Below are 21,752 nucleotides of genomic sequence, written 5' to 3'. Positions count from 1 at the left end.
TACGTGTGCACCGTGTTCAGCGGGGCAAGATAGCGTCATTCAAACGCTTCCGTAAAGCAGTCGCACATCTCTTTCTGTTCGAGTAAGTGCGTGCAACGGCCTGCCGTCGCGGCCGCTTCCATCGACGGTGAAGGTGGACGCGCCCCGCACCGCTGCTTGTGCATCCATGGCAGCCCGCGAGCGAGCAAACAAGGATGTTGCTCATGCACTGCGGCAGTCTGTCGTCCGCGACCTTCCTTCCGATCAAGAGTCCGGCCGCGTCGTGGGTGCCGCTATGTGACCGGTCGCGGGGCGACCAGCCGGAACACACGGCGACTGGTCCCGGACAAGCGGGACTTGCTTCGCCGGTCTATATTCACTGTTGTTGCTCATATTTGTTGCACTGTTCTACGCGTAAACCGGAGTGCGGAGACGACCGCTGTATATGAAGTGCGTCTACTGCAGCTCGTGCAGCGGAGCGGCGCGCGCAACAGAACGAAGAAGAGAAGGGCCGCCGGACCTCGTTCGTTGCCTTCACGATTCATCGTTCGCTTTCTCGGCCCGTTATGCCACGGCGGCAGCGCGCGGACAATGGCACAATGGGCGATCGGCCGGAACAACAACCTCATCGAGAGCGGAGACAGGCGGGCAGTACGAGGGGGGCGCCGCCACTGACGACGCGACGAAGGCACTCGTGGCTGCATGGTTGTACAGCCACGTCGACGCCGAGGAGGTGCATATTCTTCCACGGATGTTGTGTGTGCGCGTCAGTGTATGTATGTATGTATGTATGTATGTATGTATGTATGTATGTATGTATGTATGTATGTATGTATGTATGTATGTATGTATGTATGTATGTATGTATGTATGTATGTATGTATGTATGTGAGGAAGAAGCGAGATGCTGCGAGTAAAAGCATCTGTTCCGATGGAAATGGCTGGCATGGGCAGGATTACGGCAAACAAGCGTGCGCCTGTTCGCAGTTTTACGAGACGGCCGCTACGCGGGGGAGAGGAAGGCGACAGACGAGGCCATGAAACGGAAGCCATAGCTGAGACAGGCGCGGCCCCTCCTGGACTGCGTTGTAACGGTCCATAGTCCCGTTACTCGCGGACATCCGGGTTACGTCTGTCTGTACGCAGCCGTGCTCTTAAAAGTTGTATAACAGTCGAATATAACGGCTCATCTTAAAATGCGGAAGAGGACGTTCGAGAAATCTCCGCTCCAAGAGGATTGCCGTGGACAAGGGCTATTGTTGTTGCGGTTGACGCGAGTGTGGCGATCTGGAGCGTCCCCACGCGCACGGTGTGTACGGAGGTCTGTCGCGTCGCGTTACGATGTCGGTGGACGTCGTAAAGGCGACAGGCGAGTGAGTGGATGGAGACGCCAAGAAAGAGTGCTTAGGATTGCACAATCGTCGGAATAGATCAAGGAACCATCATCGTCCTTCATCGGAATCCGGAAGCCGCGCAAGGTACACCGCAAGCCTGGTCGATGCGCGGAAGTTGCAGCGTATGCACTGTTGTCGCAGCGTGCAAAGTTCAGGACGATATTTTGTTCATAAGCTTCATTTAAAGATTTACTTATTTATTTTTCTATTTATGTTTTGTTAACCGAAAGTTTCAAATGGCTCATTGAGCGAAAAAGCCGGCGCCTGTCCCTGCAAAGCGGCCCCTAAATACCCATTGGCAGTGACGTCACGTCCCTTCTGCGCTTCCACGAAGGTGGCCGGGGGAAAGGGAACACTCACTGACGCGCCAGGTTTTGCTTTAGGGGGGAGGATGTCGCCGCTGTACCACGTCACACTAGCCTTCGCTGTCGCTGTCCTGTGTCTTCCGCGCATTCCTTGTCTGTGCAAGCTCTTTACTGCGTTCTAACTTCGCCTCGGCAATCGCTACGAACAAAATTAATGTATACAAGCCAGAATAAACTCGAAAGAAAAGCGGTGGTGGTAGCTATAGTTTCGAATCAAAGATCTGCACCAGGGGCGTAGCCAGAAATTTTTTTCGGGGGGGGGGGGGGGGGGGAGTTCAACCATACTTTATGTATGCTCGTGCGTGCGTTTGTATGCGTGCGTGTATATATACGCAAGCAAAACTGAAAAATTTCGGGGGGGGGGGGGTTGAACCCCCCCAACCCCCCCTTGGCTACGCCCCTGCTCTGCACGCTCAGAAACCCGAGGGTTTTACCCATTGGGCTAAACGGGCGCCGCCTAGATTGCAGACCTGTGCACTCTGTGACATCACAATACGTGAACCGAAATTTTGACGTCACCGCTTTCGTCACGCCGGGCTTGGTAATGAAAAATCTATCTATCTATCTATCTATCTATCTATCTATCTATCTATCTATCTATCTATCTATCTATCTATCTATCTATCTATCTATCTATCTATCTATCTATCTATCTATCTATCTATCTATCTATCTATCTATCTAATCTAATCTAATCTAAACTAATCTCCTCACCTCCGGTGAAGTCAGCCGACGCCGAGCGTCTCTGCAGGGCCTTCTTGAGTGCCGACCAGTGGTGGCGATCGGTGACGCACAGCACGAGCGGGAAGAGGAATCCCTGCGCCAGCCGCAGCCACACGACTGCCATGTCGTGCCAGGGGCTCCAGAAGCCATCGATGTACGCGCCCAGCACAACCATCACCTGCGCATGCAAAACGAGAACATGACATCGGGGCCCAGTGTCCGGTTAAAAACATCTCACGCTAAGATTGAAGCACTGCACGCATCATCAGCAAAGGCATCCGGTCATTGGAAAACAGCACTCGTGAACTTTTTATTCGCTCTATCATGTGACTACAAAAAGTTAGGCCAAAAATAATTGCGGCTGTACCAACTCAGGTGCAGCTAACCAACAACGGATATCCAACGTTAGCCGACATTATACAAGATTAGCCAGTGTTAATTTGCGCTGGTAGCGTGTGACTAATTCAGAAATAGTTCAGGACGCCACAGCTAGATCATCGTTTACACCTTGTGGGGTGCAAAGGTGGGATATACGCAAACATATGCCTTTTCGTACACGGTAGTCCCGCCACGGTGGTCTAGTGGTTATGGCGCTCGACTGCTGACCCGAAGGTCGCGGGATCGAATCCCGGCCGCGGCGGCTGCATTTTCGATGGAGGCGAAAACGTTTGAGGCCCGTGTGCTTAGTAGATATAGGTGCACGTTAAAGAACCCCAGGTGGTCGAAATTTCCGGAGCCCTCCACTACGGCGTCTCTCATAATCATATCGCGGTTTTGGGACGTTAAACCCCAGATATTATTATTTCGTACACGGTATACGAAAATACAGTGTACAGTATACTGTGTACTTTTCGTGTACACTCTAAAGAACCTCGTTCGTACGTTTTTAAAAAGAACGCCGGAAGAAATGTCCTAACCGGGAAAACACATACTATCTGAATTTACTACAACATTGAGCAGTTTTCGCTTGATAACGATATCGCTAACGTTAGCACCGGGAGATCGCTCGAAACGGGAACGTATTAACGAGGTCCTCCTGTGTCAGATTGCACGGAGATAAGCACTGTGCGCCGTCCTTCTTCTGAAGTTTCTTCATCAACCTCCAAACGTCAGTCCCATATTATAGTACCGGTAAAATGCAGTGAATGTAACGAGCAATAATAATGCGAAGTTCAATAACATCGGTAGAAACGAATAAGGAAGTTCGTTTGGATATGCATGAGCGCTCGCTTGACGGCACTTCGTTACACGGCTTCGTTACGGCGCCTGAGCCGTAATGTGTGGCTCGGTGTTATTGTCTGTCTAGGGGAGCTATAAAGTATAACGCTGTGCTCGCCACTCTCTCTCAGTAGTTCTCACTGTGAAGAAGGGTGCACGCTTTCTCTCTCGGTCGGCTGACCCGTCAGATGGACCGGTAAGATTACACGACCCACGACACGCGGTCGACCTGGCGTATATCGTGTTCCAAGCGGTCTAAGAGTCAAGAAAAACGAGAGCCGAGGAGACTAGGTTCGCCCTAATGAGTGATCCAATTTTACGAGCTGGGCCGCTGCGGTTAGAAAGCGTCTATGGGTGTAGTGAAAGAAAAGAAAGACCCGTTAGGACACGTACGGTGCTAACGACGCCGTGGGCTCCACATGTGAATCGGGCTGACCCCTGCCCCACTCTGCTACGGGGCGTGGTCAACTAATAGGGCAATGGACCACGGACCGTTACTTCTCAGCGAGACCAGGTGGGCGAGGTGCCTTTTGCGTGTGCACGGAACAGGCTTCAGCCCATGCTGCTGGCATTAGACTGAGCGACATACTCTAGTGATGTCAGCGACATTTGTGCCTTAATTCAGAGTGATGGCTAAAAGGGAGGACTGGTCGCAAAAGAAAACATGACCACGTCTGGCAGACTAACACATAAATGATTTTTCTTTAACCCACATGCAAATTTATGAGCTTGACCATAAGACTATCTGTATTCGTCGTCATAGAACTGTTGCGGCGCAACGGATAGTGAGGGTACACAGAAAGCATTTCGGCTACTCAGTATAGTTCTGCGTTCTGCACGCTACAGTAGAAAATGAAGAAATCAATTAAAATAAAATACATTCGTGAAAACATAAATGATAACGATAATCATATATGATATCCTTGGCACATTCATTTCTGCATGCTCGCCCCTTCCGCTGATAAAAAATTTCAGTAGTTAGACTGGCTTTTGCTGTGTGTTGGCCATAGATATATATCGACGGTACGTAGCGATAGACAAAAATGCAGCGACTAGCTCTGAAGAAATTTGCATTTGACATCTGCGGTTGGTTCGCCAGAAAGTATAGCAGTTATTACTCTCTTAAGTGAACGATTGAAATAACAATTTTTAAAATATTATTACTTTGTTTGCGTCCCTGCAATAACTTGTTAAGTAAAACTTCACAGGAGAAATGGCAGCGCATGACAACGTACACCGCTGTATTCAGAATGCATCCGCAATGCGTTGCATTGTTTCATAAATATTAAACGTTGCTAACGCCACAACCGTGCATTCTGTATCCAGTGTGCACATTCTAAGCTCGTTTTCAGCGTCAGCTACCATGTGCAACCCGTTCTACTTTTTTTTTTTCGGAAGTCTGCCCTTAGGCATAATATTTATTCAGAAATACACATATAAATTTGCTTCGTGTATGAAGTCCAGTAAGGAGCGGTGGTGAGGTCCACTAATCCAGCGGTCAAGGTCGGGTGGTCGGCCAGGCCTGAGGCCTGTTGCACGTAGGTGACGACGACGGCTTAATTGTAGACCCGTGCATGTCCACAATAGGTGTGTCTATTCATCATCCTGTTACTGTTGCTACACGCGGAATGCATGCAGACAATCCATCGTTCTTCTATCGAAATGCTGGTGGTTATAGCCACACAAAAAAAGAAAAAAAAATATGTTTTTGGCTATACCCAGCTTGCATGTCCCAAGGCGCTATTTGACACAGGAGTGGCGCGAGGTCGCTCCTCGAACAAGTGTCACTGACTGCATATGCCACCTCCGCATGCAGAGCGGCAGCCCTTTGCCCGAATACCTCATCACCAGTGGCTAGTGTTTCGCGCTCCACGTAGCCGTGTTTTTTTCTTCTTGTTCTCACTCTCTCGTATACCTGGGTGCATTAAGCTCGGCGTCATTGTTTCGTCTGGGAGCGCGAAGCTCTCTTGTTCCGACATACCGGAGCTATGCACGTCTTCTTAGGAGGCCTTCCTTTCTTACGCCTAGCCGCATTTGAAGCACGGACTACGTGTCGACGGACGCGCCGCATTCTCCATGTACCGTTGTAAAAGCGGAGGGCTCCGAGAAAGAGTGAAGGGAAGAGTTGCGGTGGTCCAGGGGGTCGCGGACGATGAGCCTGCTGTTTTCTGGGTCACTCGAAGCACGGCGGTGTGTGGAGTAGTTTAGCCGGCGTACGGCAAAAGGCGGTAACCGCCACTGCGCCCCTCTCTTGGCTGGAAGCAACAAAAGGGTTGCTCTGCGCCGTCCTAACGATCCGACCGCCGAGGGCGAGTTCGCCAGTGTATAAGCACCAGGAAGGCAACAAGCTCCGAGAGCATAGCGACCAGTTATACGGCAGACTCGCAAATGATGGGGCCGGGTGCATGCGCGTAGCCGTGTTAGGGCAGCCCGAGAGGTGAAGGGGCCGTGCGGTTCGGCTAAATGGCCGTAAGCAAAGGCGATTCCGCGCGACCTTTGCGAGGGCAACGTTGCCTAGCCTGGCGACTCTGTAGGCCTTCCGTGGGAAGGCGTTGAAAGAAGAAGGAAGATAAGGAGAGAACGCTACCCGAGTTGCCACAGAAGAGAAGATCGCACCCATGTATAGAAGAAATTGAAAACGCGAGCATACATTGCGCCGAAGAAAGCGGCGGAACAGCCGCAGTCAAAAATAGCGTCCATACGCGCCGTCGATCCTTGCGCGCCCAATCTAGCCTACTGTAGGAAGTTGCGTGCATGGAGTGGAGTATATGTCCGTTCGATAAAAGGAAACCTTGTATACCTGTCGGAGTATAGAATTCTGCACTGTATTACAACTACAAGACCTTTTTGCTCTCGTTATATGTCATCCTAGGAATGCGCCAGGGCCGCGGTGTGCGGCTGAAGAATTACGAACAGCTTCGCATCCTTCTCTCGTGTATGGCAGAATGCGCACGTGGGCTCTCGTATAGTTAATGGCAGCTGGTGCATCAGCACGGGGTCCGCACACCATGCAGCATCGCTCCCTGGAACGCGCCGTCGCACTATACCGACGGCCCACAGAATGCGGGCATTACGCAACGCTGCGACCTCGCACTCCCGTAGGGACAGACGGCAATCGACCTTTTTGGGGGCGGTGTTCAAGGAGGAGGGCCGGGACAAAGGTCAGCCCTGCAGCACGTATGCACCAGCAGCAGCGGCGTGCGTGGCCCCTGCATTCCATCATGGACGAGGGCAGCGGACCAGGAGCGGGAAAGAGTGATCAGCGAGCCACGCGCTCACGAAGAGTCGTCCATACATGAACGAGAGCGCGCTCACAATGAGCAGGCTGGTCTGGCACCCTCCATCACTCTGGACGTGAACCCCGGCAGGCCGGACACGCGAGAGTGGGCGACCGTCATCATCACGGCTTTACGGTGTATACGAATAAGGGGAGCTGTGCATGCGGGGTGTTACCTGGACCCCGCGGCGCTGCAAGGAGGACCTCTAGTGGACGTGCTACGTCGGCGAGAACGCGTCGTGGCAGCGGACACAAGCGTTGCCCCCCGCCCCATACGTACACGTTGCGGGCTAGATCGCCCTCCCGTGTGCGCGTGCGATTTTAATGGTTGCGGCCATCGCGTGATAGAGGTGCTCTACACTCTCGGTCATGTCAGCAGCGTTGCCCAAACCCGGAGTGTGAAATGGCGCGCGCATACACGCCTACGCATTGGAATGCAGTTCGGCCGGCATGCAGCAAGTGCTGGGAAGAACAGACTGGAGGCGGCAATACGCTGGCCGTATAAAAGCAAGAAAGATTGTATTGGATGATGAAAGAAACGTCGAGTCAAGCTGTTGTGGATCGTCGGGCTCGTGACGCTGATTATCAGCGTGTAGCTATTATGCGAATCCTGCATCGCACTAGTACGTATTGTGCAGGTGCACTCGAAACAAAAATTTGCAAGAGCATTTACCTTCTGAGGCTATTAGCCACTGAGATGGCAGAATTAAGATAGTGAGCGTTAGGCCGAGTCGAGGATTCGATCGTTCCTCAGCCTCGAGGACCACACACAGAGGATTTTTTTTTTTTATATAAGGCCGTCTGAAAGTTAAACGGGGGCGACAGGGCGGTGCTCTACGCGGGTTAAATGGTTATAGGATGTAACCACGCTAAAAGGAACGCTTGTCATCTGCACTCCTTAGCGCACTTTTGCGGTACTTTCTTTCACACACTACGGAGCGCACAACGCGTTTGCGAACAGCACGCTGAGCACCGTTCCTCAGCGGGCGACAGAACCGCTGCAAGCCATCACTGAACCGGTGCCTGAGTGCTCTGAAGTGCGGCGAAATGTGCCACCATTTAGAAGCCGTACTCCGTCGCACCTACCAATTTAAGCGTGCACTGTTTTTCCACACGTCCGTTCAGGTATAGGAAAAGGAAAAGAGAGGATAGTTGGGGGAGCCCTCAGCGACCAGGTCACGACAATTACGCGTCTATAGCGGGCCGTGCACGAATGCACTGCCACGCAGACCGCAAAATGGCTGTTCAGCGCCGCTGGCCGCAGAGTCTCAAAGAAGTGTCCCAGGCCTAAAGACAGCGTTGCCGCTTCAGCTGCCGCCTCGGGCCGCTCGCTGCAGGACGGCGAAAGAACCGCGCACGGGACACTCGGCGAGAACCCTTCAATTTCTTTTCTCCCCCTGCGGCGAACTCACGGGTGCTCCGCTATTATGGGACAGGTTATCCGTGCCTCGCGCGTCCGCAGTTTTATAAGGGAGAGACAGACAGGAGGAGAGAAGACGACCGGCTTCTTTCTCGGTCGCCAACTCGTACCGTGTTCATTCGCGCATTAGCCGCACTGGCGACTAAACAAGCGGCTGCGTCATCGGCGATTGCTTCGCTGACGAACGGGCCCGATCCCCTGATGACAGCGCGCAGTCGTAGTCATAGCGTTATCGAGAGAGAACACAGGCAAGGAGTTTCACCAAATTACTCTAAGCACCACGTTGGTGCTTTTGGAAGAGTAAGCGATTATCGCGGATTATCCCTTGCACAACTCCGATCGGTCACAATGCCTAAGATTACCGCCACAGCCTGCCCCGACGCGAATTAATACTTCTGAGTCTCCTATGTCTGAATGATAGACTTCAGGAACACTGTACTCCATCCTCGTCAAGATGGCTGGCTCCATATAATGTGTGACCATTGGGGCTGCAAAGAATCACGGAGAACCTTCCCTGCGTTCTCTTCGACGTCCAAAATTAGCATCTTCGCGTGGCGCGTTTAGCCGCCAGGGCGTCCGACCCTTCGCAGAAGCAAAGATTCTTGGGTTCATGACCTCGTCTGTCGTAAATCAAGAAAGCTGAGCGCAAGTTCCCAAACGAAATAGACGTGAGTACCTGTTTATAGACGGTGCCGTTTCTTTCGCGTCATTTATACGCTCCCCTGGTTTTGTCATTCATTTATGAACATCCGTTCTTCCAGTAGGGCAGCAAGTTGGGCATTCGTGTTAAGCTCCCTTCTGTCTGTTAACAGTAATGTTAACAGTAACCGCCCCTTTCAGGTAATGAGTTTCCATGGCAGTGACTCCCTGCGCTGACGACTGTGCGAAAATGACGTCAGATATTGAGTATGGTGAAGGCAAAGAAGATGGTACAGTGCGAGAAAGTTTAGAGCACTGATTCACTAAATGCGCTGAAAAAAAAAAAGAATAATCACCAAAAATGACGGAACTTCACTTTACAGAAGCCTTGATGATTATTTGTGTTGACTAAAAAAAAACACATCTGTTATAGGAGAGACCAAGATGTCATGCTACATGAGACGAAACGAAACTGTTCCTAAGGATATGCGACTTCGGTAACGCCTGGAAATTCTGACTGTCGCCTTTTGCAGTATTTTTACACGGCCATTTGCGTCATTTCTATCGCAATTACACACACCGTTGCAAGCAACGGAGTGTTTTATAAGCGTATATAACTGCACCGAAACGGGTTACAGATGCGACAGTGCGGTACGCAGCGGCGGCGCGGAGACGCCTGCGTTGTCCACTTTTGCGCGGCACGAAGACAGCCTTGAACCAGAAACGCAGGGAAGAGATTGCGGACTCACGGCTTCATTCTTGCCGTCGCCGCAGTTTTACCGTAGTCGTTGCTGCCAGTATAATTCAATTCTTCGCCGGGAGGACGACCGGCTTCCCTTTCCTGAAGCTTTATTCGGCAGGAGCCGCCGCCGTCCGTTAGCGGCCATTTTCTTCCTCTGGACCGTTGGAAGGCAGACGCCGTTCCAGAAGTTCCGTACAGCGTGCGAAGCAGTCAACAGCTCTTTCTCGCTCTTTTATACATACGCGCTGCAAAGTAGTCCCTCGTTCTGGAAGTAGTTCCTCGTCCTTAACGCGCTAACTGGAACGGTGTTATTATTAGCAAATGAACTTACAAGCTTTCTGAATGAATAGTGAACACACTTGCTCTGTCTGACAACTGAAGCTTACTGAAACAAAACTGAACACACCAAAAACCAACACCGTGAGTGCGCAGGGATTTTAGGTCACGTGAAAGAAATTGCTAAGCATGCCTACCTCGCAGTCTAGCAAATAAACTGAAGGTTCAGATGTGCAATCATCGCCCATCATTTTGATGTAGTACGCTTCCGCGAGTTCACGAGTCCTTTTATGTTTGTGCTTCAACATAATGACTGCGTTATTGAAAAAAAAGGGTTAAGCTCACACGAGCTGCAATGAGCTGCAGTGAGCAGTAACCTGAGATATTAAACAGAACCAAATATGTGGATGGTCCAGAGGAGGTGCAGCCTCTACTGGCGGATGAACACAGTCGTCGTAGAATGGTGCCACGTGTTCCTGTTCCACGCGAGACGATCCGTCATTACACAACACGCTGCACGAAACTACGGTCAAGCAGGGCTGCAGTCCTTCCGCATACACACGCGACAGCAGGTATTTGATTCGCTTGTCCATCTCTCGACGATTGCTGGCGTGAAGTTGCGTTACCAGCCGACTACGAGTCCAGTTCCTCCGCAAAGACGCGAATACAAAGAGCGAGGCCTGCTGCCCTTGAACTGACGTTATCGGAAAGCCTGCTTGTAAAGAAAGGAACGCATGTTGCATTACATAAATTCTGTTCGAAGGACAGCTGCATCGTTTTGAAGACGCGTCCACAGCCTCGAACGAATGTGGTCGGCCCGTTGGCGCCGCATTTCGAGACAGCGAACGGGTCAAGAAGTTACGGCGTTCCGCTGCCAAGTCCGAGGTCGCGGGTGTGATTTCCAGCCGCGGCAAGCGCGATTGTATGCACCTCCTTTCTATGTGGGACGGTACGAGATAACATTCGTGCGCGTCGATTTACGAGCAGGTTAAAGAAGCGTAGACGGTGAAACTCGATCCGAAGGCCTCGCATAAATATTACTGAGTGCTGTAACGTACACACGTCATACCGAAAGAACGAAATGTATAGACGATTTTGCGTAAGACATATTGGCGCCGCCACCTTGGGGTGTTGAACGAATGTTTTTCTTATTTTTGTATGTCTTGGCGTGAGTTGATAAGGCCAGGAAACGTCGAATGCACAAACCCGACCGTTTTCATGTCTATACGTCCGCCGTAGCACTGTTCGCTTAGTTGGTCAAGATACAAAACGGCAAGGTTAACAGCCCAATATGGCGGCAGCGAAACCTATCCCTAAAATGGTCTATAGGCTAGGAATTATCTCAATTAGGATCCGTGCTAAGCCGCTTGAAGAAAACAGAAGAAGAAGTGAAAAGGGAAGAAAATCATATGTGGAACATCACACCACGCACACGGAGTTAGTGTATACGAGCTAGCAGTCGAAAGTTGAGCCCCGCGTACCTGAAAATAAATCTCTAAACACAACTCTGTCATTCATGTTGAGTTGACGCAAGAAAATCGCTGAACCTACGGTTATACAGGATGATCAAGCTGCTGGCACTTGTTCAACAGCACAGACTGGCGACCGGTGAAAGCTACATGTGTAAAACCGAAAAATCTATGAAGACCTTCAAGCAGCACGTACAGCAGTATGTGAAAGCAGTGCTTGTCGCTTTTGTGCGACACGCAACCAAGGGCACGCACGTGTGACCCTGCCTTATACGTGCGCTATTGTTATAAGGTCTAAAAACCAACAGCGAAAACAAGGGTTTAATTCCAGCCTGCTCTGGTTACGGCGCATGCTCGCCTTCACGACGACGCCGCATATAGCGTAGAGTCTCTGTTATAAGGTGACTCGTTACCGCGTGCGGCGCTGTTGGAGATAACGCAGTCTAGCTCGAGGGCTGAAACAACAATGACTTGATGAATTAAGAGGGCGCCGAGAGCAGCGGCACGAACAGTACACGAAGGGAGGAAAAATTGCAGTGCTGCAAGGCAGGGCAGCCTGCGGAGCTAATGACTTTTTCGAGATAAGTATAGAAGCTGACAACCTGAGGCGGAAGAAAGGGGTGAAGGCAAGTAGACAGATAAACAAACAAACAATGCGAACGTATACCAATTACGCCGTTGAGGTGGCCAGGAAAGGAAAAAGGGGCGGAAAGAAAGAAGGAACCACTCGGACGTCTTAATTACCGCGTAGAATATAGCACGAGCACTTATCGCTGCTTTGTTTACATAGGTGTTGTACGAGCCGTGGATATAAAAAGGCTGGCGCCGCGAGGCGCCAGCACTCAGCGTCGGAAATGGTGCACAAATACGAGATAAACAGGCAAGGAATAACAAGCGGCTGAATAAAAAGGAAGCTATATATACGTAGGGGCTATTTACCTGTACGGTAACCATACGTCTCTTTTAAGTCGGTAAAAAAGACCGAACAAGACGTTAACGTCCAGTGGTATAGTTAAGGCCGTACTACGCGCCAGAAACACAGGCATAGCTTGTAAACAAAAGCTGGGAAGGAGGACGTTACAAGAACGAAACAAGGAGAACAGCGCATGACGGAACGACGTAATTGGCATCGTTCGGCGAAGAGAACTGTCTCTCGCGTATACAGATAAAGATAGGGGGAGACGGTGCGAAGCCGCCGTGAAGCGTGCTTAATTGCACGCGACCCGGTGACGCTGCCGCGTTTCGCTACACAGAAGCAGAGACGATAAGAGAAAAGGCGAAGGACCGGAATTAGCAGCGTCACTCGTATGTATGCAGGAGGCCGTGCCCGCCACGCACCTGTTGCGCGTGTAGTAGACGAGCTAAAGAGAGGGGCACGTGGGAAACGGAGTCCGCGTCCCTGACCCTCTGAGGAAGGTCGACTGTCACCGCTGAAACCTTCTGGCAAGCTAAGGACTGTCCCCATGGACAGCACATACGTTATGAGGCTATGGTTGTTAATTCTCTGCTATCTATATCTCTACAAAGCCGACCGTCTTCTGCGACAAGTTCCCACCAGGAACCTCCTCAAGCGAAGCTTGTTGTGACTCACACATTTCGGTGGCGGCGTCGTGAGCGAAAAGCCCCGCTTTCCGCTTACGACAGAAATGCGGCCCTCGAGAGAGAGAGAGAAACAACATTTATTGAAAAAAAAAATGTGGTTCATTGCGGGTGGGGCCCTTCTTCCAAGGCTCCACTGGCTATAGCGGCTCGGCGGGCCTGACTTAGGGTTGCCAGTTGGCTTCCCAGAGTCCGTTCAGCGAGTCGCGCCTCCCACGACCACGTGTGTATTGGGTGCGTATGTCCTGTGTCGACTGTAGCCGGTCGCTCGGGACAGCGGTAGGTTATGTGTGTGAGTGTTGGAATATCTCCGCACCACGGGCATGCGTTGGGATATCTCTCTGGGTGCATGACGTGAAGCCTATGCAGATTCGGATAGGTATTGGTCTGCAGGCGGCGCCAGTCCCGCGCTTGGTGTCTGTCGAGGTCCTTGTGAGGAGGTGCCCCGATGCGGCGATCTAATCTTTGTTTGTCTAGGATGCCACGCCGTGTCACCCCATCATCTGTGTCCTCTTCAGTGGCGGGTCGTCCTGGGGCTCGGCCGCTGAGTACTCGAGCGTGACAATGAACTAGTTCATTGCCATCCTGGCCCGTATGGGCCGGACACCAGACTATCCCGTGATCAAAGAGGAGTTCGCTTCCCAGTAGATGGATGGCCTTCGTTGGTAATATGCCCTTGAGGTACATTCGACAAGCTGCCTGCGAGTCTGAGACCACGTAGGCAGAGATACCTTGTTGGTCTGCCATTCGAATGGCGAGAGCGATAGCAGTTGCCTCGGCTGCCGCGGAGGATGAAGTAAGTATGGTCGCGGAGTTGGCAAGTTTGCCCCGGTTGACTACAGCGAGAGCGTAGGCGGGAGCTTGCCCTTGCTGCTTTGGGTAGGGACAAACGTCTGTATAGTAAACGTCAGGGTGGTCCTTTAGTCGTTGGAGCTTCTGTACTCGAGCTTTGCGGCGTCCTTTATGGAAGATGCGCTGTTCACGCGCGTGCTTCCCTTACAAAAATGTATGTGGACAGTCTGTAGACTGTCTAAATGGGTTTAGACAGTCTATAGACTGTCTAAATTTAATTTTGTAAGGGTTGTACGCGCCGTTTCACGATAGTTGATGCTATCTCGGTCGTGGGCTTGTCGGCGATAAGCCCTTTCTGATACGGCAATCCGACATTTTATCGAGGTGACTTGTCCTTTCGCGTGGTCCGATTTCGTTGTTCCCAGAATGTGAATGCGTGACCGTCGTGGTTGCTTGTATCAGCTAGCAGCTCAAGTGTTGCCTTGCTAAGCACCTGGATGAACGATACGGGAAGGGCTCCTGCATTTCTTCCGCATGCACTGCGTGTCTGAAACATAGCGCTTGTATTGTAGTGTATGGGCACCGTGCATACGTTAGGAGCCGCCCCAGTCGCGCGCTGCCTCCAGCGCCTAAGCGGCCACGGCAGCAGATTTGGCGGGATATGGTAGCAGACGACGCGGGCAGCGGCAAGCCACTGCGCCGTGCTTTGGTGCTTCGCTTGAGGCGTCTTCTTTCCCTTTTTGCTTGTCAGACCTCGTGTGTCCTCCGTCTCAACAGAAAATGCATGAGCTGGGGGAAGCAACGGAGGTGACGAGCTCGTTGAGCGAAACTGCGCATGCGTAACGCGGGCCGCCTCGCTCACTCAGCAATCACAGCTTATCACCCTCGGGCTAACGCGGCAGCGAACTCAGCGGCAGCTTGAAACTGGCGATACCAGCAATTGCACTGTTACGGCCGCTGAATAAATAAAACGCTTTCCATTTGTGTGAACTTGTAGCGCTCAGGAAATATCGATGGATTGTATGCTGGGTGCGCCTCTTGGCAATTCCTACAAAGTGCCTGCTGCATATTCTGCTGTACGGCCCAGGCGTCCAATTATACCCGTCGTTGCTGTAGTGCAATGTAGCATCCATAAATTCTCACTCGCAAAGAAAAGCAAATACCCCATCTATTCACAAAACTCCCTTTGCCGTCGAACGAGTGCGATCCACCGTTCACGTCCATTCCGTTCATATTCTCTGAATGGAAACCGGTAAAAACGCGTGCCCGGAGAATTCCTGTAGCTATTATTGCACCCAACAACACAACAATTATTCCTGGAGTTCGGCATTCCTGCAAACAGTGCAACCGACACAAAACAAACTGCCCGCGAAAATACCTCGCGACGTAACAGCGGGGGCGTGGAGCGAGCAGGGGTGCAAGCGCGGAGCGATGTTTTATGCTATATAACTCTTATCGTTCACCACCTGCGGGCGGCTGATCGCGTTGATAACGCGGACGGACCGTCGCTCTGTGGTGCGATCTTGTACGCGTTTCAAAATAACCACGGAGGCGTGGCATTACATCAGCCGCATATCTAACAACGACGCCCCCACTGCGGTTTTAGTACTTCGAAAGCCGACGGCTGCGTGACCGTGATCGTAGAATGTCAGAGCGTGGCCCCTGCGATCAACCTCCAGCGCTCCAACTGTCGTTGAGGCCATACTCACAGCAGCCAGCGACGCAGCTGGACGTCCGTGGCGAATCGTCACTTTTGTAAGAGCCAGCTAAATACGAACTTCGGTTGGTTACGCTTCATATCAGTGACATTTATTCTTTCTATAACTAAACTGAAAACGCGAGAGTTGCCACGATATCGGCTGTAACGAAGAAATATTTGGTTCCCGCGAGGTTCGAAACTCGAAAGGTATATAAAAAGCAAAATAAATATTAAAAGGCGATTCACCACCACATTTCTCTTTTTCAAATGTGGTTCTGATCTGGTGTTAAAATCTACCAGGCTGAGTCTGGTAGGTTGTAACTGCAGTGGTCTGGGTGGTATGGTGTTCTGATCTGGTGTTCTGGTCTGGTGGTCTGGGTTAACTGGTGGAATTAAACTGGGTGGTCAGGTGTTCTGTTGTGACTAAGTTTGACTGTATTGGTTAAATCCTATGTACATACAAAAATGGTGCGAGAACTCGCACATTTTCGCCGTCTTTGACGTATGGCTTGATTGGACTGGCATACGTCAGCAGATGTTTTCTTTTTATATTTTCATATGGGTTAATTTATTGCATCTGTCTAAGCCTGGCGTCACAGCAAAAAATATAATGCTTGAACTACGTGCCGATCAATCTGTCTTACATGTTCGCCACGTTTCGCTATTATAGCTTGTTGGGAACGGGCGTTCCGGTTGTTTTAAACAGTCCGGCCTCGGAGGCATTGCGCTGTGTATTTATACTAAAGCGTGCTCAGACGCGGCCCCGTTCTTTGTCTTTATAACTAACAATTATTTTCGAAGGCGTTTTCGTCGGTCTATAGGAACTATGAAAGAGCCTCGACTGAATACGGGGCTTAATAAGACGCATGCTTCATCATTATATACGTCACATCCTTGGGAACCACTTAAGCCGACTCGGCAGAGACGACTATATAGGCCGCCGGTGTAATTGCGCAGTTTAGAAGCGTCCCAAATTTTGACGGAACGTGCGGGCACGCATTCACCGCGAGATGTCCGCCAGCACACAGCGAGGCGCTGCGTCTGCGTAGAGGTTGAAGTAATGTATTACCTCAAAGTGCTTCGAACAAGTTTGCGATATGACACATGAGAAAGGGGTGGACAGCAAGATGTGGCGTCCGGAAGGGAAATCTTTTTTTCAACGCGAAAGCTCAGTTTCGCAGCCGCGTTCTTCGCTCACTTCCTGTTAAAACCTGAACCGCAACTTAGGTAACGAATGGCTTACAAAAACGCGAGCAAAAAGAAAGAAAGAAAGCATATCATGGTCTTCCAAAAGGTGGCGCGCCCCAAATTGTTGCCTGGTCTCGTCTGCAGCGCCAAGAGCGCCGAAAAGAGCTGAACCAAGGTAGGCGGTATTGCCCCCCCCCCCCCCCAACAACACTACCACCAGTAAAAAAAGATCTTTGCGCCGCCCCTGATCTCGGTATAGTTATCGTGCGACCTAGCATTTTGCTCTTCGTATATTTACATCTTGACATCTTGACATTGTGTAGCACTAATAAATGCTGCCCATGATAACGCTTTCGATACACAATGACGCGCAATAGCTTGAATCCGAAACATGATGCCTTTGACGTGTTTCCGCCTTCGCAATCTCTTCTGTAGCTTGCTGTCAGCAAAAGTATGGCCTTCGAGACTAGCTTATGTTACAAAGACAGTGCAGCCTCTGATCCATGTATCTGGACACCACCTGTATTATATGCTTGATGGCCTGTTCAAATGGTATACGCTCTTCGATTCTCAATGACTCGTGGCTAATGCCGAGACAGGAGTGTGGTGCCACAGAAGACGGAAAGGCGGCGCATGACAAGCAACATACAATCGCGTACGCAATAATATTTCGTTGAAGATTGTAAAGATACAGAAAAACCCGAAATGAGAACACGCACAATAGTATTTCCTCAAGCTGATATATTTACTGCGTATATGCGAAAGAGCACATCACTTTGAAGACGCACCAAAGGATGCAACTCCTGTCTCGGAAGGATATCTAAAAAGAAAAAAAAATAAGAAACTGAAGAAAACTTCAGAACGAGCGGTTTTTCAGCAGTGGAGACGCCCATGACTGAGACACAAAGACCTTTCGTTTCGCTCCGGCCTGCAGTGCGCGCCGTTTCGGCATTGAAGACCACAGGGGACGGAGAGCAGCATGCAGCGCGCAATCACAAGAGCCTCAGGACGACAACCGTTAACCCCGCGTCTCGACGCCGCCAGGTGGCGCGTACGCGCGCTGCAGTTCTCGAGCATAGCATGGAAGACGCGTACCGTGAAAAACAGATTATTTCCCGATGACCCGCGACGCGGCCGTTCCGATTGGCAGACGCGGAAATGCGACCCTGCTGCTGCCGCCGCGACGTAGCGATTGGTGACGGGCAGAGTAAATCGGAGCTCGCGTTTATACACCATATACATCAAGAAGAAAAAAGGGAGGGAGGAGTATGCATGCATGTAGGACGATTACAGGTACGGAAGATGCAAGTGCGAACTGTAACGGAAGTGAAGATATTGTTTATTTGCAAACGTCTTTACTTTGTGTGTGTCTGTGTTGTTTTAAGAGATACTTCCGCTGCGGACCACCCCGCGTTGTACCTGAGCGCTTACAGCGCTACGCTGCCGAGCACGAGGTTCCGGGTTCGACTTCCGCCGCGGCGCTCACATTTTGATGGGGTCGGTACAACACTATTATGCAAACTTTGGGTTCTGGCAACAGTGAGATTATAAAGAACGCCACGCTACGGCGATATACCGAATAATCCACTGTTGCCGGAAGTGCATGGGTTTCCAGGGTGATGGGGCGCTTACAGCTTGTCAATATTCAGCAAGAACAACTGCTATTTCGAAGTTTCGTGCACAAAACACATAGATGCCGTGCTCCATGTGTGGCGATGCCTCTGTACCTCGAAGATTCAAATGTCCAGGGGTTTGTACATGTTTTAATTTGTAAGACAGGAAAAACCAGCCAAATACTACTACTACTAATAATAATAATAACTGGAATCTTGCGTGCCAAAACCACGATATGATTATGAGGCACGCCGTAGCAGAGTGCTCCTGAAATTTCGACCATCTGGTGTTCTTTAACGTGCAATAATATCGCACAGTATGCGGACCCCTCCATCGAAATGCGACCGCCGCGACCGGGATAGCCAGCCAAATAAGTGAGCAGAATAAGCTATACACACTTGCCTCGTTTGCTTCGTGTACTATCAATTCTTGTCAGAATAATAGTTATTGCGGTTGTTATCGCTGGTGTATATATCAAAGTGCACGGAAAAAAAAATGCCCTCTGTTCTGACTTTTTCGTTTAGACTATACATATACATAAATGACATACAGAAGACGTGTGTGGTACGCTGTATTTCCATTGCTGAAGCTTGTGTGGCCTAGTTTTTCCTCATCTTATGTAGAACCCCGAAAACGTCACCGTTACATTTCAAGTTACAATTCGTGCCCGATATACGTGTTTCCTCCCCCCCCCCCCCCCCCCCCCATTTACGCCCCTTCTTGCTGAATAAGCGCCCCCAATCCCCTCTGCTTTCCGGCCTTTCTATACAACTTCAGCAAGAACACTGTAGGCTTAACCCACATTCTACTGGACCTGCTACACGTCGCAGAATCGTCGTACTTAGGCGCGACTTTGGCTTGGCTTTGGCTTGGCTGATCTTCGCCTGTCCGATGCTCTTTTGAAGTCGCGCATCAGCAAGCCGACAACAAAGTAGCGATCCACGGACATCGAAGAACAGCTATGACTGCGCATATCGCGCGTCCCATCTTCTTTCGAATGACACACAAAAAAGGACGCGGACACGCGCGATCTATACGTAATCCTTTGTGATCGCGTAATCCTTTGCCATCTCACGCCGCTGCATGCAAGGCGGCGCTGGCGCCGCGTGCCATGCATGGCGGTCGAGTACCGCCAACGTTATTACGAAACCGTATCGAAAGGTAGACACGGTTGTGACAACGTGCCGCAAACATCGCAGAAGGACGTTAGGCTTTTGTGCCCTTTATTCCACCATAAGACATAAATGCCGCAATCGCGGCGACTGCCACGTGCATACGTATGTACGCATAAGCGCTACTCGATCCATTTCGGGACGCGCTCGTGTCAGGCTAAGGCACCAGTTTAAAGAGGCCGCGTTGCACTTACGTCGCTCGTTCAGTGCTGAATGCAGCTTTGTAGCATTGACAGATAGATACGTGCCGTCAAAGGCTGAGCGCGTGCAAATAGAGCGCGCAGGTAACGGTCTTGAAGCGTCATATATGTTCTTTGATAACGGTCACCCGGGATTACGTTTACCTTAGCGACTTGACAATAGCTTGGCGCTATTCGAAGCCCCACAATACCGTAAAGGCGATCAAACACGTGCTCCATTTTTTCAAAATGCACGAATGGCGCCGTGACGAATGCGACTGGTACATCGCGGGACGTGCTTTGTGTATGTACACACATGCGTGCCTTTAATCTCTCGACCCGCTGCTCCTAGGTTTACTAGCGAGAGCCACGGGCATTCGAGCTGCCTCGAAATGGCTTCTGATTCGCCAATCAAGACACTCCGTTATATGAATCCTACTCATTGCATATGAAAGCCTACTCATTGCAGCGTCTGCTGTAACTTCTTTTTTTTTTTGTCAGCGGTTTAGCTCGAGCAATAGCTTTGATGGCGACACATAAGGGCGAAAGACATTTGAAAACGAATAGCTTTGAGATTTCAAACCATAAGGAGAAATATTCAACTGATCATTAGATACTATAGGCAGTTGGAAGCGCCGCGACGTACATTGCGCTCAAACTTAAAGCAGTCATAAAAGCTCTCTTCGATCATTACGTTTAAATACACTGGGTTTGTCACCATAGTACTTCGGCCAAAATGTTTCGAGACGTTCAAAGATGTGGTTGCTTCCTCTGATATGGTGCTCGACTGCCGACCCGACGGTCGCGGGATCGAATCCCGGCAGCGTGCGGCGGCCGCGTTTTGATGGAGGCGAAAGGCTATAGAGGCCCGTGTACTTAGATTTAAGCGCACTTCAAAGAAGCCCAGGTGATCGAAATTTCCGGAGCCCTCCACTACGGCGTCCCTCATAATCATATCGTCGTTTTGGGGCGTAAAACCCCAAGAATTATTATTATGTACAGCTCTCTAATATGAAACGGCTTCGTCCTTCCTGCGTGAACGTTTGTGTTAACCACCAACGGCAATTAAACTTTTCAGCGGAAGAGAAGAGGGACACGAAACTTGTAGTTAAAAGCACGTATCGTTCAAGAATGGATAGCAAATGTGAGCGTCGCCGACTCTAAACGCTGCGCACAGAGAAGTACCTCCTCCACAGTATAAGAACAACAGATACACATGCAGGTAAGGAAACGTGTCCATGAGGTCACCGCTATCTTCAAAATTGGATAGCGCGAAATCGAACAGGACTACGAAGGAACACAGATGGACAGGACAAGCGCTACTCGCTACTCGCCTGTACTGTCCATCTGTGCTCCTTCGTAGTCCTGGTCGATTTAGCGCTATCCAATTTTGAAGAATATGAATCAACTAGCCCAGCAACGTATTTTGTTAAGTCACCGCTATATTGGCAAGGATCGCTGGCAACAGTCGTACCTGGAAGAGCAACGCGACCGGAGGCATAAGAACACGACTGTTCGAATTCATTTTCTCCGCTTTCTTTCGATGATGCCTATACGTCCCGGATAATCGGCCATAGGATCACACGTGGAAGTGCTCACTCTCGAATGTTCCGCTCGAATCGTCTTCAACGCAAAGCCTTCTTCGTGGCTATCCCTGTTCTGCATTTCATACTCCTACTTCTTTTCGCATCGTTTTCAGACCGAGGAAAAAGCTATAGGTGAAACGCCATCGCTTGTTTGTATATTTTTTTTTTCAGTCCCTGCAACTCGCTCTATATGTCCGAGTGTGTCGTGACAGCTTGTACAACACACACTTCCGACACGCTGCTTCCACGCTTGGATGACTTATGACGCTTCGCGAACGCGATACTCGGACACGTCTTGTGTATGCGTGTGTCTATACCGAACGTGTAGACAGCCCGCACATGTGTGTGCAGACACATTCGCATATGAACGCGTCCCATGCGCTTCCTCGTTTACGTACACTGCTGCTCGTCTACCCTGCGC

At 50.5% G+C, this 21,752-nt stretch overlaps 1 protein-coding gene across 1 annotated transcript in view; it reads right to left on the bottom strand.

The window, feature by feature from the left end:
* LOC119390149 (uncharacterized) overlaps positions 1–21,752 on the bottom strand; it is a 150,840-nt gene that overhangs the window by 10,647 nt on the left and 118,441 nt on the right. Inside the window, 1 exon segment of the mRNA XM_037657713.2 lies at positions 2,453–2,639. Coding sequence (XP_037513641.1) covers positions 2,453–2,639 — 187 coding nt within the window.

This window comes from Rhipicephalus sanguineus, chromosome 4, assembly GCF_013339695.2.
Source record: "Rhipicephalus sanguineus isolate Rsan-2018 chromosome 4, BIME_Rsan_1.4, whole genome shotgun sequence".
Classification (NCBI taxonomy): Eukaryota; Metazoa; Arthropoda; class Arachnida; order Ixodida; family Ixodidae; genus Rhipicephalus; species Rhipicephalus sanguineus.
The sequence above is the reverse complement of the archived record's forward strand: the minus strand, read 5'-3'. Positions and strand labels throughout refer to the sequence as shown.